Source organism: Nicotiana tabacum, chromosome 17, assembly GCF_000715075.1.
Source record: "Nicotiana tabacum cultivar K326 chromosome 17, ASM71507v2, whole genome shotgun sequence".
Lineage (NCBI taxonomy): Eukaryota > Viridiplantae > Streptophyta > Magnoliopsida > Solanales > Solanaceae > Nicotiana > Nicotiana tabacum.
Window position 1 is genome coordinate 77667630 of NC_134096.1, and position 17896 is coordinate 77685525.

At 40.1% G+C, this 17896-nt stretch overlaps 1 protein-coding gene across 1 annotated transcript; it reads right to left on the reverse strand.

Moving 5' to 3' along the window:
- Nucleotides 1–1323: 1323 nt before the first annotated feature.
- Nucleotides 1324–3032, reverse strand: LOC142161658 (ADP-ribosylation factor 2-B-like). Its single transcript, XM_075234520.1, has 6 exons — nucleotides 2714–3032; nucleotides 2344–2414; nucleotides 2125–2244; nucleotides 1931–2049; nucleotides 1686–1767; nucleotides 1324–1575 (listed from the first exon to the last, which is right to left on the reverse strand). The coding sequence occupies exons 1-6, from the start codon at nucleotides 2859–2861 to the stop codon at nucleotides 1570–1572; spliced, it is 546 nt and encodes a 181-aa protein (XP_075090621.1). The 5' UTR covers nucleotides 2862–3032; the 3' UTR covers nucleotides 1324–1569.
- Between the last annotated feature and the right edge of the window lie 14864 nt (nucleotides 3033–17896).

Consider the following 17896-nt stretch of genomic DNA (forward strand, 5'->3'; position numbering starts at 1 on the left):
CACACGTATATTCGTCTATGTAACACATGTTACATATAGCTAGTTTGTTCATTAGATTTCTACTTACTGTTTTTTCCTTTTGTTGCTCTTCTATTTCTGTTGTCATACTACTAAATTCATTTCTTATAGCTAATTCATATTTTACTAATATGTCTATAGTTGTTGTAGCTGATTCACCATCGAATTTTTTATTACTTCTTAATGCTTTTATACTTTCATCATTTAGATTTTGTATCCATAATTTTACTGTTCCTATTATTGTCCTTTCTATATATCCTGGTGCTTCTGGAATTGGTATTTTATTATCTATTAATTGTTTTGATATATATCCTACCCATAGTTGTATTATTTTATTAACGTCTTCTACGCAATCTAAGTCCAAAAAGTTATATTGTTCATTTATTGTTTTTGGTATCCATTTTCTGTTTAATCTTTTATCCCATAATACTTTACTTCTGTCACTTCGTTCATAATTATTATTGTAATATGTTGGTATTATTTGTTTGTATTTTCTTTCTTTTGATGTACTTGGTTTTTCGCTAAAAAATAATAACTTCAAATATAGGAAGAAGATATAAGAAAGTAGGAGAAAACATATATTTAATGTTAGAAAAAGAAACTGCAAGATTAGAAGATAGTTTAACAGCAATGACAAGAATAATAAAAGAAAATGAAGAAATTGATAGGAAAAATGAAATTGAAAAAATTAGGCAACAAGCTAAAAAAGAATTACAGCAAGTGAAAGAAAACAAAAACACCCGGATTAGTAGGCCTGGTCCAGATTAGATTTTGGCCACTACATTATAGTATGTTTGTTGAGATGTATTGTTGGAAGGTTATAATGTTGTTGAATCTTTGAAATAAATGATTATCAGCTTCCATTACATTTATGTCTCAATTTGATATTTATGTCTTACATTCTCTTAATAAAAATCATTGGTGGTCAATAACTATTTGTTCCAAAGCCAGTTTATAGTTAGGCCAACAAGACAGCTCACAGGGGAATGAACTAATTATGGCCTAGGTTTAAATAAAACATACTCAGCAGATAATAGAAGTAAACATAGGTGGCTGTGTGGGACTTATTTGATTAATGCTGTTTATGTATTCAGGTAGGAGTTCTTAAATTACAAATTAAAAGACCAATCCCATCAATATAATTGGATGATACCTCATCAATTTTCATGCATGAAACGCGTATGCCAGTAGTTTCTCACATTTATGTCTAAAAACACACACCCAATACTGATTCAACCACATTTGTAAAAATCTCTTATAAAAAAAATGATGTAAGCTTAATATAAATATGTATACTAAGAAAAATTTCAACCACATGTAACGAAAAGCTCAAAGATATATTCGCCCCTGCCCCGTATTATTCAACAAACAGAAAGAAAAAATGGGTAAGTAAGCAAAAGTATGGGAATGACTTATTCGTCATTAATCACTATAGGTAAAAGAAAATATGAAAAGTCTTGCAGCAGAATGTATAGCCATAGCATATTAATTTCAACCAACGCGTTTTGATTTAAAGACTTGGAACTTCTTGCGCTGGTTGCAACTCTGAATTTATGCCTGCAATGATGATTTATTAACCAAGTAAAATTACAGTTTGTAAACTTTCTTTTTAATTTGTTAAAAAAGATGAAAGAGAAGAGATAACTAAAAGGCCAAAATGTTCTTGCCTTGCCAGAAATATTATTTGATAACCAATCAAGACCTTCATAAAGCCCCTGTCCAGATGTTGCACAAGCACTCTGTATGTACCTAAAAAGACATAGACAACACACAGCCACACTCCTTAGTTATTTTGTTTGGAAACTGTTTGCATAAAATACAAGAAGGTCCAAAAATGCAAAATGATATTATGATTAAGCTAAGGCTATGAAATGTCTTTTTAAGGCCGTATAATATGAACGGGAGATTTTACCAGCGTCGTTGACGGAGCGAATGCAGACCAAGTTTATCACTAATTTCTGCAACACTCATAGCATTTGGAAGGTCTTGTTTATTGGCAAACACAAGAATGGTAGCGCTTCGTAATTCTTCCTGTATAAATCATAGTCATTAATTCAACTAATGCGGAATTGATACTTGTAATTTGTACATCAGTTTTGATAATACCTCATTAAGCATGCGATGGAGCTCATCTCTAGCTTCTGTAATTCTATCTCGATCATTACTATCTACCACAAAGATAAGACCCTGAGTGTTCTGAAAGTAGTGCCTCCATAGAGGCCGGATCTGTAAATTAATACAACATAGTTACAAAATAGGTAACTCAATTAACCAAGTAATTAGCTTTGATTGGGATATTTTGGTATTAACCTATTGAATTAATACCTTATCTTGTCCACCCACATCCCATACAGTGAAGCTCGAATTCTTGTATTCCACTGTCTCTACGTTAAATCCTGGGGATTAATATATCAAGAGATTAAGCTTTGCACATAATATTAAGAACTTTTATATTATTAACGAAATTTAACCGTATACCAATGCTCAATCTATGGTTATCATATCAAACCTAATACGAAGAGTTACCTGTTATATGTCAATTTCAATGCACAGAAAAAATTAATAAAGACAAAAAAAGCATTCAAATCATAGGAAAGTCTTTTCTTTTTGGATAAACTCTCTTTTCTTTTTGTTTGTAATTGAACGTAAAGACTTTGTAGTAATCAAACGGATAAAGAGTCGAGATAGCAAATACCAATTGTAGGAATGGTAGTGACAATCTCCCCAAGTTTTAACTTGTACAAGATGGTTGTTTTACCAGCTGCATCGAGTCCCACCATTAATATTCTCATTTCTTTCTTTGCAAATAGCATTTTTACGAACTTGGATATTGACATGCCCATTGCTCTACAATCGATCAACACACAACTACTAGTGCAGAGAATTCACTTATTTTATCTGCAATTTCCAAATAGCCTAATATATATTCAATGAAAGAGTAGAAGTTTTTTAATACAAATAATGAATCGCATTTCCAAAACGTAAAGGAAAAAATAAAGAATATGATTCTGATCAGTTTCGAGGAGAATAAAGGGTGCAAATTAATTCTATTACACTTGAGGCTAAGAAGGCATCTGTCCTTGTCCCATAATGTGTTTAGTCCATTGGTGATTCGTTTCCCAAAAGCAGGTTCCCTTTTTAAACTTGAAAATCTATGTACTACTTGTATGAGAAGTAACGAATCGTATTTTTAAGTAGTAGCCACTGAGATTAATTAATTGTCCACCTATTGCGTGGCATCTCAATACAGCAACTTTTTAATCTTTCATACTGAGTCCTTTTTCGAAGAGAAGACAAAATAGATGCATCATCTAGCATTGATTCTTGCATGAACTGTCGATGTATGTTTGATTTAGACAATGGGAAAGGAAATAGGGACATATGTGAAAAGGAAAGGACGGGAAGCCAAGGCCGAAGCCCGAAGGGAATGAGGAAGATTATCGAAACTTGCAAATTCGATTTTGGAAATCAAGTTATATATATTCCATTTATCCTTTTTTTCTCCTCATGGAGTCATGGAATACAAACTGGGTACGGGTAAAAACCGGGCTCATGATACACTCCGGCTTCCAACAGGGTAAAACGAGCTCGAGATATGATTGCGAAAGATCGGAATCGAAGCAAGGATATCCTCGAGTCAGAGTATGGGAGCCGACCATCGACCCTCGATAATATCGGGATCATGATTCGAGATCGACCTAAAACCTGAAGGACTTCGGAGAGCGTCGTCGGGCAATCAAGCATGACCAACAGGAGGCCGTAATATCTGTGACCGGCCGGATATCACGGCGTGGATCTCGACACGTATTGATGTAGAACCGACAATCAATTAAACAGAAGATTTTTTTACCTTTTATAGAGTTATACTTAGAGTAGGATTCCCCTACTATATAAATGGGGTCTTATAATTCATTAAGCACGTTATAACACGCATTCCAAAGCAATATACTATTATTTTCACTGTTATTCTAAGATTTTCTTTCAGTCATCAATATTGACCATTGTGAGCCCGGATCGAGGGCAAATAGTTCACTAAGGCTGAAGACATCCTCCCCGCATAGTTTGAATTTACTGTATTTCAATTTGTTCGTTTTAATCCAATTTATCGTTTTGTATCAAATTAATCCGCGTATCCTTAAAACCACTTACAAATTTAATTGTTATCCGATTTTGAGGATAAACAGTTTGGCGCCCACCGTGGGGCTAAGGATAATAGTGGCAATTTGATACAAATTTCCATAACACACCATACTTCTCACTTATTCTTTGAAGTATCTTTGATTTCAGGTCTGCGTTTAAAATGTCGAACTCCCAATCTGCCCATCTAAATACGGATGCTGAGTCTGGCCACCATGGCGAGAACAACAATATAGTGCCCGGTAACGAGGTGCCCCCCCGTTGATCCCAACGGAATTCCAATCGTGGACCTAATTGACGCCAGCTCATATGTGGCCATCAACATGAATTTGCTCACCGATCCTGAGAACAACATCCGCGGGGGAGTCCGGTCGGTAGCCCAAAATGCTCGTGAATGTGAAGGAGATGGGATCAACTTACGGGTGATCTTCGAAATATTGCAGGCTCAACAGGTAGTGATAGCACAACTGCAGAACCAAAGCCGCGTTTCCAATAGAGTTGAGCCCGAATCATCCCGGGAAAATACTTGCAAAAATGAACCAGCCACAGATAGGCCAAATGAAGCTGAACCTGGGACCAACCCCGGGATAATAAAGATGATCAAGGAATTGAAAAAGCGGGTGGAAACTGGAGAAAATAAAATTGAAGCCAACGACAAGAAGGTGGAGACTTACAACTCCAGGGTCGACCAAATCCCCGGAGTGCCACCGATATTGAAAGGCCTAGACTCCAAAAAGTTTGTTTTGAAACCCTTCCCTCCGAGCGCAGCCCCGAAGCCGATCCCTAAAAAGTTTCGCATGCCTGAAATTTCTAAGTACAACGAGACGATTGACCCAAATAAATATGTGACCTCATACATGTGTGCCATCAAGGGGAACGACCTAGAAGATGATGAGATCGAATATGTCGGGGAGACCTTGTCAAAAGGAGCTATGCTATGGTATCACAACTTACTCCCCAAATTCTATTGACTCATTTGCCATGCTTGCAGATGCTTTCGTAAAAGCACACGCCGGAGCCATCAAGATCGAGACCAAGAAATCGGACCTTTTCAAGGTAATGCAAAGAGATAACGAGGTGCTCAGGGAGTTCGTGTCAAGATTTCAAATGGAACAGATGGACATGCCGCCGGTGGCAGACGATTGGGTCGTTCAAGCCTTCACCCAAGGACTCAATACTCGAATCTCGTTGGCTTCGCAATAGTTGAAGCAAAATCTGGTAGAATATCCGGCCGTAACTTGGGCCAATGTGCATAACCGATATCAGTAAAAAATTAGAGTCGAAGATGATCAGCTTGGGGCCCCTTCCGAGTCTGTTTATCCTGTCTGAGCTATTGATAGATCCAAAGGAGATATTGACCGTGAACCAAGGTCAAATAGGGATTGATATCATCCGTACAACAGTGATCGTAGGGGTAACAGATCTGGATGAAACCCCGTGAGAAATGAAAGGAGAAGCGATCAGAGTCAAAATAACCGAGGACTCATGAGCAAAAACGGTTTTGACAGGCCCATCGGGCCTAAGGAAGCGCCGAGGTTATTGGAGTTCAACTTCAACGTCAATGCTGCTGCTATCATATCCGACATAGGACGCAACAGAGGCACCAAGTGGCCTCAACCTCTACACTCCGATCCAGCCAAAAGGGATCCCAACTTAATATGCAAGTATCATAGCACACACGACCACAGAACAGAGGATTGCCGATAATTAAGGGATGAGGTAGACCGGTTATTCAACAACGGACATCTCCGGGAGTTCCTGAGCGATCAAGCCAAAAATTATTTCAGGAATAGAAATTCTAAAAAATAGACTGAGCAGGAGGAACCTCAGCACGTCATTAACATGGTCATCAATGGGGTCGACGTTCCCAGGGGAGGATGTTAAAGCGCACCAAAGTATCCATCACGAGAGAAAAACGGACTCAAGATTATGTACCAGAAGGGACCTTATCTTTCAACTACGAGGATGCTGAAGGCATCGTGCATCCCCACAACGATACACTTGTAATATCTGTACTCAAAATTAAATTTCGAGTTAAGCGTGTGTTGATTGATCCAGGTAGCTCGGCCAATATTATTAGATCGAGGGTCGTGGAACAACTGGGTTTGCAAGACCAAATCGTGCATGCAGTCAGGGTTCTGAATGGATTCAACATGGCATGCGATACCACTAAAAGGGAGATAATATTACCGGTGAATACCGCAGGGACCATTCAAGAAATGAAGCTCTGCGTGATTCAAGGAGACATGAGGTACAATGCTTTGTTCGAGAGACCATGGATTCACAACATGAGGGCAATACCCTCGGCACTGCACCAGGTGCTGGCCTTCCCAACGCCTGGAGGAATTAAAATAGTTTACGGAGAGGAACCGACCACAAAGGAGATGTTCGCAGTCGACGAGGTGATCCCGGTACCACACTTTCGACATCGAAAGGTCTGAACCTGATATCCAAAGATGAAACCAAATAGTAATTATCGATACCGGTCTCGATGGAACAAAAGAAGCAGGGAATGGATGAAGACGACGACTACGGAGTTCCCAGGTCTTTCATAGTCCCGATCATTCCGACGCCACCAAATCAACAGTCTAAGAATTGGAGCAAGTTATATTGATCGGACACCTTCCTGATCGTAAGGTACACCTGGGCACGGGGTTAAGTCCCGAGCTCAGGAAAAAACTCATTCAATTTCTTATAGCTAACATAAATTGTTTTGCTTGGTCCCATCTTGATATGATAGGGATTCCGCAGGAGATAACCACTCACAAGCTAAGCCTGGATCCGAAGTTCCATCTCGTCAAGCAGAAAAGGAGACCTCAGTCCGAAGTCAAGCATGCATTCATCAAGGACGAGGTATCTAAACTCGTTAAAATAGGGTCCATCCGGGAGGTTAAGTACCCGGATTGGTTAGCAAGCGTAGTAGTAGTCCATAAAAAGGGAGATAAATTAAGAATGTGTGTAGACTATAAAGACTTGAACAAGGCATACCCCAAGGACTCTTTCCCTCTGCCAAACATCGATCACATGATCGATGCAATGGCCGGCCACGAGATCCTCAGTTTTCTCGATGCCTACTCCAGGTACAACCAAATTCGGATGGACCTGGACGACCAAGAAAAAATGTCCTTCATCACTAAATACGGTACCTACTGCTATAATGTAATGCCATTCGGCCAACGCTTAGTAAATCGGATGTTCGAAGAATAAATAGGAAAATCGATGAAGGTTTACATTGACGATATATTAGTTAAGTCCCTCCGAGCAGAGGACCATTTGAAATATTTGCAGGAAACTTTCAACATATTGAAGAAGTACAACATGAAGTTGAACCCGGAGAAATGTGCGTCCGGAGTCGGGTCTGGAAAATTTCTAGGATTTAAGGTATCCAACTCGGGGAATCGAGATTAATCCCAATAAGATCAAGGCCATCGAGGACATCACCTTTGTGGATAGTGTTAAGGACGTATAAAGGTTAATCGGGCACATAGCCTCTTTGGGTCAATTCATCTCGAAGTCCTCCGATAAGAGTCATCGGTTCTTTTCATTGTTAAAGAAGAAGAATAATTTCTCGTGGACTCCTGAGTGCCAACATGCCTTGGAGGAACTTAAGCGGTACCTCTCGAGCCCGCCTTTGCTTCATACTTCGAAGGTAGATGAACAGTTGTACCTGTACATAGCGGTATCTGAGGTAGCGGTAAGTGGAGTCCGAGTCCGAGAAGAGAAAGGTACGCAATTTCCTATCTATTATGTTAGCAGAACTCTAGGCGAGGCCGAAACTAGGTATCCTCACCTAGAAAAATTGGCGCTCGCTTTGCTAAGTGCCTCTAGGAAGCTAAAGCCGTATTTTCAATACCATCCCATATGTGTTGTGACCACTTACCCCCTGAGAAACATAATGCATAAGCCCGAGATCTCGGGACGATTGGCCAAATAATCTGTGGAGATTAGTGGGTACAAGATTGAATATCGACCCCGAACCGCCATTAAATCACAAATTTTAGCGGACTTCGTGGCCGACATCATGCCAACCCTAGTTCCTGAGGTCGAAAAGGAGTTGTTATTGAACTCGGGGACCTCTTCCGAATCTGGACCCTCTTTACGGATGGTGCCTCGAACGGAAAGGGATCTGGACTTGGCATCGGGTTGAAACCACCGACGGGGAATGTATTTAGATAATGTCTTAGAACTGTAAAATTGACTAAAAACGAGGCCGAATATGAGGCCATGATTACAGGTCTTGAACTGGCTAAAAGCCTAGGGGCCGAGGTGGTCGAAGCTAAATGTGATTCTCTCATCATGGTGAATCAAGTCAACGGAACGTTCGAAGTCAAAGAGGAATGAATGCGAAAATACCTGCATAAGCTACAGGTAACGCTACAACGGTTCAGGGAATGGACTTTACAACATGTACCTCGGGATCAAAACAGCGAGGCCGATGCTTTTGCTAACTTGGGATCGTCAGCCGACGACTATGAATTCAACTCGGGAATGGTCGTACAACTCATGGAATCGGTAGTAGAGGAAGGCCACGCCGAGATAAACTCGACAAGCTTAACCTGGGACTGGAGAAATAAGTATATAGATTACCTGAAGACCGGAAAACTTCCCTCAGATCCTAAAGAATCGAGACCTTTGCGTACGAAAGCGGCCTGGTTCAGCTTGTTCGAAGACGGTACCCTATTCATAAGAGTATTCAATGGCCCACTTGCCATATGTTTGGGGCCGGGAGACACCGAGTACGTTTTGAGGGAAGTCCACGAGGGCACCTGCGGGAACCATTCGGGCACCGAGTCATTGGTTCGGAAGATAATCAGAGCCGGTTACTACTGGATCGATATGGAAAAAGACGCAAAGGAGTTCGTACAAAAATGCGACGTGTGTCAGAGGCATGCTCCGATGATCCACCAGCACGGGGAGCCGCTGCATTCGGTCTTGTCGCCCTGGCCATTCATGAAATGGAGGATGAACATCGTTGGTCTCTTACCTTGGGCGCTCGGTAAGGCTCAATTTTTCTTATTTATGAATAATTATTTTTCTAAGTGGGTGGAAGCCCATGCATTTGAGAAAGTCAAGGAGAAGGAGGTTATTGATTTCATATGGGACCACATAATATGGCAATTCGGAATGTCGGCCGAGATCGTGTGAGATAGTGGGAAGCAATTTATCGGCAGCAAAGTGAAAAAGTTTTTCGAGGACAACAATATCAAAAGGATCCTATCAACGCCCTATCACCCTAGTGGACATAGGCAAGCATAGGGGTGGCATGTGGGCCGGGCTCGATCCTAAGTGGGCTTCGCGGGCTCGGTCCTAAGTGGTCCGGTCCTAGGCGGGCCGGTCCTAAGCGGTCCCGGACTTCACGGGCTTCTCGTTGGAACCGGTCCGGGACCATGAACTAGCGGTCCCATGTTAAGTGGGCCGGTCCCAGGCCTAATCGGGCCCAAACGGTCCTAAGCAGGCCCAACGAAAACTTTTTATTTTTTAAATTATTTTTATACAAGTTAGAGAAAAAAATGGTAATAAAAATATCTAAGGCAATTCCTAGTAAATTATATTATAGAATTGTCACCTAAATTTTTTAATTCAAATTTAAAGACAAAAATATTGTAAAGAGATATTCAAAGCAATGCGTTATAATATATATACTATACTATACTATATATACATCTTAAGATATATAAGCTATATTCGATTTACTATATATACATCTTAAGATATATATATATATATATATATATACACACACACACTAAATATACATCTTACTATATTAAGATGTATATATAGTATATCGTAAGATGTATACTATCGAATATGGCTTATATACTATGTATATAGTAAGATGTATATATATATATATACACTATACTATATATACATCTTACTATATTAAGATGTATATATAGTATATCGTAAGATGTATACTATCGAATATGGCTTATATATTATATATATATATATATATATATATATATATATATATATATATATATATATATATATATATATATATATACACACACACACTATATGTATAGCTTAAGGTATATAAAAAGACAAAAATATTGTGAAGAGATATTCAAAGCAATGCGTTATATTTTTATTATAGCATTAGAAAATCATGGCAATATCTTTCTTAGTCTTCCTCCCCCCTATGGAATGAGCACAAGAAGGTGCTAATACCACCATTGAGAAGAAAAAGAAACTAATCAAGATGTGCCAGAATACAAGTTACATATTAATTTACATGGTATCTCTTGCAAATTTCATAAATCCTTCAAGGTCCGGAGGAATTTTCGTTGGTGGTGGCGGAAATGAAGCTTGATCATCACTGCTTCCAGGCGAAGCATCATCCTCCACAAGTTCAGCTAGCATTTCTTCGTAAGCTTCGTCTACCTCTGGTTGTGATTCAGCAAGTCCAAAATTTCTTCTTTCCGAACGGATCCAATCTCTGAAAAGTACTGATTTTTCCAAGCTCTCCCTCATAGACGCTCTATAATCACCGAGTTGAAGTCTTGCTTGACTGAAAGCGCTCTCTGATGCCACTGTTGAAGCTTGAATAGTTAAAATATCTCGGGCCATCCTTGAAAGAATCGGAAAGTGTTCTTCTTTGTCCTTTCACCATTCCAAAATATTAAAGGAGCCGTCGGGATTCACTTCCTCAATTTCCTGTGACAAATAAACTTCAAGCTCATTTAGTTGTGAAAAATCACTAAGTGCTAGGTGCTCTTGCTCCCACAGTTCTTGAGAACCTTGAGAACCCCTGAACCCTGCCCAAGCACTAAGTGCTCTTACTCCCACAGTTCTTTTAGATGATTGAGAACTAGAAGAAGAAGGAGTTGGAACATTTGGTCTAGCATGATCTAATGCAACTTGATAAGCATTATAAATAGTTTGAACATTTATTTAAATTGAGGCTATTGCGTCCGCAAGTGTAGACAACTCCTCATCTTCAAGTGCTAAACCATTATAAGCAGTTTCATACCAAAATTGAGGACCTCCTAATTTCATAGTAGGATTTAACAATGCAGTAACACCATAAATAGGGGGAATAGGGAAAAAATATTTTTTAAATTTTTTTCTCATGGAATCAATAGCAAGTTGATAAATTTTCCCACCCTCTGAAAAATGATCAAATAAATTAGCAAGTTCTGCAATATAAACTAAACAGTTAGAAATAGTAGGATAATATTGCCCAGAAAATTCATTTGTAGCGATATGAAATTTTTCTAAAAAATCTACAAGCATTTTAACATTAGCCCAATCCGCATTTGTAAGGTGCTCATCATCATCACTTACATGAGCATTAAACGTTGAGTTTATGGGGTTTCTATATTCATATGCAACAACTTAACTTTCATACATGTAATTCCATCTAGTTGGACAAGGTTTAGGAACCTTTCTTTCTCTTAGGCCAAATTCATCGCATCTTTTAAAATATTCTCTAAGTCTACTTCTACGGTTTGAATAAAAAAGCCAATTAAGAGCCATTTTAACCTTTTCAATTTCAACATTTAAAATTCGCATACCATCACCCACAATTAAATGGTAAATATGACAAATACATCTAACATGAAAAATGTTACTAAATGCAGGACTTAGTGTAGTGGTAAGCAAGGCTACAACATTTGTGTTACTAGTAGCATTATCCATTGAAACTGATATTATTTTATCACTAATGCAAAAATATCTACAAATATCCGTAATCGTGCTAGAAATAAACTACCATGTGTGGCGTGAATTAATTATTCTATAAGCAATAATGCGCTTTTGCATTATCCAATCCTCATCAATCCAATGACTGGTAACAGTAAGGTAATCACAATCATTACCACTTCTACCAATATCAGTTGTAATAGCAACACGACAATTTATATGAGTAAATAAATAGCGCAAATATTATTCATATTCGTGTTTATATTTATAAATATCACTCTTTACGGTTGTGCGAGGAAAACCTTTATAAGTAGGATTATAAACTTTTCTAATATGATGCACAAAGTGAGGGTTAGAAGGAAAACTATAGGGTAAGTACATAACAGTAACCATTTTTGCCAATTCTTCCCGATCTTTATTTGGATCATAATATAAAATACCACCGGTAACAGTGTTAATTCCCGGTTGAAATTGATTTGACCCGGTACTAAAGTTAGCCTGACTAGGTGCACTTGTCCCCTCGGCCAAAGCTTTCATATGAAAATATCTAGATTTATCTTGAGGGTGTAGCAATATGTGTTTAGTCAAACTTCCTGTCCCCCTCCCGACTTCCAACATATTTAAAAACTAACTCTTTGCCATAAGTTTTATACTTAGCCCTATTTTTTTCTCTTAGTTGAGTAAAAAATGACCAAACAAGAGATGTTTCTGCCCGTTTAGAAGGTTGTCTAAAAAATATAGGGGCAGTAACAGGAGGGTCAGACGGGGGATCATTTGGATTATTATTAGTTGGGTTAACTTCAGGAGCAGGACTAGTGGGTGTATCGTCATCCGGTTGCATTTCATCAAAATCTATTTCTTTATCATCATTTTCATCAATAGTTGGATTACCATAAAGAGCATTCATATATTCATGGTTTAATTGTTCACCGGGTGCAATATTATGGAAAAATTGACTCTCGGTAAATTGTAATAAACTATTATCGCTATCAAGAATAACAGGTGTAGGACGGGTAACAGGTTTCGGCCGGGGAGCCAGGGAAAGTGGAGGAGGAACAGATTGACCACTAGATTCACCACTCTTGGATTTTTCCTTATTTTTACTAAATATTTTTTTAGGGAATAAGCCATCTTAATTAATCAAGCAAAGTAAATAAAACAAACAAAACTATAATATTAAAACTTAAGAGTTGGAACGAGTTTACCGAATTGACGAATAACTTGTTAAAAAATAATTATCATTGAAGACTTGAAGACTTCAATTCACCAACTTCACAATTTTGCACAAATTGTAACAATTAAGTAAGCAATTATAGAAGAATATTAGAGAGAGATTGATAATTTTGTGAGAAAAATGAAAGAATAAGGGGGTATTTATAGTTGAAAATAGGGAAAAAGTATAATTATAAAAAGTTTGGGGTTAAAACAAAATTTGGGGGGTTAATGGCTATTTTGCAAATATCCAATGGCTATTTTGGCAGACCAAACGGCTAGTTTTTAAATGGCCAAACGGTCAAATTTTTTTTTTAAAATTATCCGTTGGGCCTGTTTAGGACCATTTAGGACCGCTTGAACCGGCCCACTTCTGAGCCGGTCCCGGTCCTAAACGGTCCCGGTCTCGTGGGCCTCCCCTATGAGACCGGCCCACTACCCGGCCCACCACCCCACGGTCCCGGTCCTATCCGGTTAGGACCGTTTAGGCTCACCGCCCATGTGGGCTTGCGGTCCTAGGCCGGTCCCGGTCCTAACCGGCCCACTAGCCACCCCTAGGCAAGCAGAGTCCACGAACAAAACCATACTCCAAAACCTCAAAAAGAGGTTGATCGATGCCAAAGGAAAATAGAAGGAAATCTTACCCGAAGTTCTATGGGCATATCGTATGACCTCAAAATCCAGTACTGGGGCCATTCCGTTCTCGTTGGTCTACTGTGCCGAAGCCCTTATACTGGTAGAAGTATGAGAACCGAGTCTCCGGGTCCGATATGCGATCAAAGAGTCAAACGATGAGGCAATGAGTACGAACCTAGAACTGTTAGACGAAAGGCGCGAGGCCTCCCTCGTCCGAATGGCCGCCCAAAGCAACAGATCAAAAAATATTACAATCGAAGAACCAACCTTCGACACTTCAGTGTCGGGGACTTGGTGTTAAGAAGGGTGACGATGAGCACCCAGAACCCGAACGAAGGGAAGCTGGGACCGAATTGGGAAGATCCATATCAAATTATCGATATCACCAACAAAGGATCGTACAAACTAGAAACGGTGAACGGCTACCGAACAACTAGAACATAACCCACTTAAAACGATACTACTGCTAAGGTACGACCCCATTCATTACCTTCATTTAAATATATTACGGACTGGGCTGACACTTGTAGGTAATGACCAAGGAACGATATGACTATTAGGCCTGAAAGCACGTGTTGCACTCTTTTTCCCTTCGAACCGGTTTTGTCCCAAATGGGTTTTCCGACGAGTTGACCCTGTAAATGGGGCACCCTCTTGGGTTAATCTGGTCTTAATAGTTGTTCATAATCAATTATAGAATCGTCAATTAACCTCATGTTAACAAAAATCTCGTTGCAAACCTTCACAATACTCATAACGAGATGCAAGGCATGAAGACCTCATAATTATTTACCCGAATTAACGAGTCACATTTAATTCTACCTGGGCGGGAACCTACCTTGTAGGTTAAAAATTAATAATTACAACACGAATTTGATACAGTGGATCGTGCTAACTTAGAATTGGAGACCGACTATGAACCGGCATCAAGGTTCGCATCAACTGTATCCGAGCCCTCTCTAAAATTGGCCTCGAACACTAGGGGTCACTACCCTCGGATAATGATTTTAGCAAGGAAGGAAACTTCATGCTCAAACAAGTCTAAGTTTGGTGAATAGGATTTGTTGTAAGGGCCAAACAGTCAAATGATCCATGCCCGCATAGATCACTTAATCCATAACATACAACTTGTACACATTGGCAGTCTTGTATGTTGCACAGAAATAAAAGAAAGTTTCTACCTTGCAGATACATATTATGTCTCTTAAAAACTACTATGTTTCGTACCTAAAGGGCATCGGGCCCAAGGTCCACCTCTGTCCGAATTTTAAAAATCACCCCCTCTCGGGGACTATCGTCCTGGGAAAACTCGGAAAGCTCGGGCTTTAAAGCCCGAGGGCATAAAACCTATTAGGCAGTGCCCGAACTTCAAAGGCTATGGCTATCCCTATTCGGGGACTATTATCTCGGGAAAGCCTAGATGGCTCAGGGTAATAAGCCTATTGGGCAACACCCGAACTTAAAAGGCTACGGTCATCTTAGAACGGCTCGGAGACGTCCGAGATCCGTAACCGAAACATAAGGCCTTCAAAATTTCTAAATCGGTTCGAAAAATTCTCTCGGCAAAAATTATAAGCAATTCTAAGTAAACACTTCAGGGAAAGCTTCTGGTCATACCAAGCCCCTACGAGTCTTAAGCAAAATAACATGAAGAACGAATATTGTTCGAACTTCCGGACAAGACCTAATAATTACGTGCTAAGGCATTCAAAATCTTCACAATAATAAAGAAAAAAGCAAAAAGAAACAAGTCTGAAATTTGCCGAAGGAAAACAGCCTTATATATACATATACATAAATATTTACAAAGGCTAAACGGCCTCAACGAAATACAAAAGTACAAAAATAAAATCTACAAGGCACCTAAGAAGCCTGATCCTCCCCGGAGCCCGCCTCGTCACCGGAGCCATCGAGGCCTTCCCCGTCCTCGGATCCGCCAGAACCCTCGGAATCTTCCTCATCCTCGAGGTACGCCAGCTTCTTGGCTTCGGCCTCGAGCCTCTTAACATTTTCTAGATCGGCCAATAAATCAAACCCCCGGGCATGAACCTCCTCGAGAGCCTCCCTCCGGGACTGCCGCTTCACATATTCGACTATGGCCTTTAGGCATTCTTGAGTTGCCTCAGTATCGGCTTTGTACTGGGCCACCATCTCTTTAGCGTCGGCCCAAGTCATTTCCGCCTCTGACTTGGCTGCTTCGAGCTCCTTGACAAGGGGATCCCGGGTGGCAATGACCGAGCCTAGATGAGACAAGAAATTTTTAATTTCTCGGGATCGGATCTCAACCTTCTCATTCGTCGAACGAAGTTAGGCCTCCGCCGAGGCCATCTGCTCCCGGACAGCCTCCTTTTCTGAAGCCAATCGGTCCATCTTGCCTTTTCACTCCTCAGCCATCGCCTTGACTTCATCCATATCAGCCCGGAGCTGGTCGACCCGATCAATCTTCTGCTGGACCTATGGATTCTGACTGTTAGACACCGTGTCTAGCTCATCATCACTAATTTCAAAGATTTTTACATGTTCCAATAGGTCGGCATATTTCTTCTGAGCAGTGTCCAGCTTGGCTCGGAGGCTATTGACTTCTCCTTCACGTTGCTCGCTAAGAAGCTTATACATACCTATCTTCTCAGCAAGCTCTTGACTTCGGCCACGAGTTGGCTCAGCTCATCCCGGTACCAGAGGAAGGTTTCGTGGTGAAGTAGCAAGGCCTGTATATACGAAGAAGGGATATTAGAATTATCAAAGATTAGTTCAAATATCAGAAGATATATTAGAATCATCAAGAATTACCCGGTTCAGCGCATGTTGTGCTTCGTTGAATAGGCATGGCACTTCTACCTCATTCATTTTCGCCTGGTCTTCTTCGGTCACCAAACACCAGAGGTAACTGGCTATCCCTACAGGGGCGGAAAGGATCCGGGCGTCCTCCGGAACGGTGATAACAACGGTGTCATGCCCCGATCTCGGGGAGCGCGACTGATGCTCAACCGAGTAAACCCAGTCGAGCAAGCCTAATTTAGATTAACCTCTCATCATTACTCATTAATGATATACCAAAACATCATTAGATCATGACTTTTAAATTGAATACATTTGGCTCAATGGCCCATATTTTCTTTCTCGTGGTGGTTTCACAGCTCTATAAATAACTGTAAATACCGTGAACATAAATACATGACAAAACTTAAATCTTTAATTATATGACCCATAGTGTACATGGAGCTTCTATGACAATAGATACCTATATACATAAAATGAACTAGACCCAAATACCCACTAGGACTGTAGCGGGCTCACCATAAGCTGAGTAGTGAAGAAGATCCCTATCAAAGGTCCATATCATCTTATAGAAGTATACGTGCATCCATTAAAAGATGCAGCGCCCCCGGCAAAAGAGACATGAGTACATGTGGAATAGTACTCGTATGTAAGGCAGTCAAAACAACATATGAAAATATGGTAACTCAAATAAGAGGCAAATAAAGTACATCAAGAAACTACGAAACATCCAATAAAATCACATTTCAAGTATTATTATACTTGCATCATTCTAACCTTCTTTTAGGATCAACCGCGCCATATGAACTATACATGGAATACATAATATAATGTAACTGTAACAACACGTACAAACAAGGCCAATAAAAAATGGCACCTTCCTCTCTTACTTTTAACATATACATTTCATTGACAGTCCTTAGTGTTCACATATCATATTTTACACCTATGCGTCTTACAGTTCAAGGGCATGGAAATACAACATGAATATGATGAATCATGGTAACAGTAAAAGGGCTTAGATATCCGTTAACGTCAAGCAAATTTATAGATATTAAGTCGGGGATCCTCTATAACCACCTTCACACAAAGTGACCCTGCCGCCTCACCCTAACATATGCGGGTGGAGGTGTGTCACGATACCACAATCTCTACATAAAGCGGCCCTGCCGCCTAACCCCAATATATGCGGGCGAAGTTGTATCACCATAACACAATCCCTACACAAAGCGGCCCTGCCGCCTTACCCTAATATATACAGGTGGAGGTGTATCACCATACCACAATCCCTACACAAAGAGGCCCTGCCGCCTCACCCTAATATATGCGGGTGGAGGTGTATCACAATACTACAATCCCTACACAAAGCGGTCCTGCCGCCTCACCCCAATATATACAGGTGGAGGTGCATCATAATACCACAATCTTTTTACAAAGTGGTCCTACCGCCTCACCCCAATAT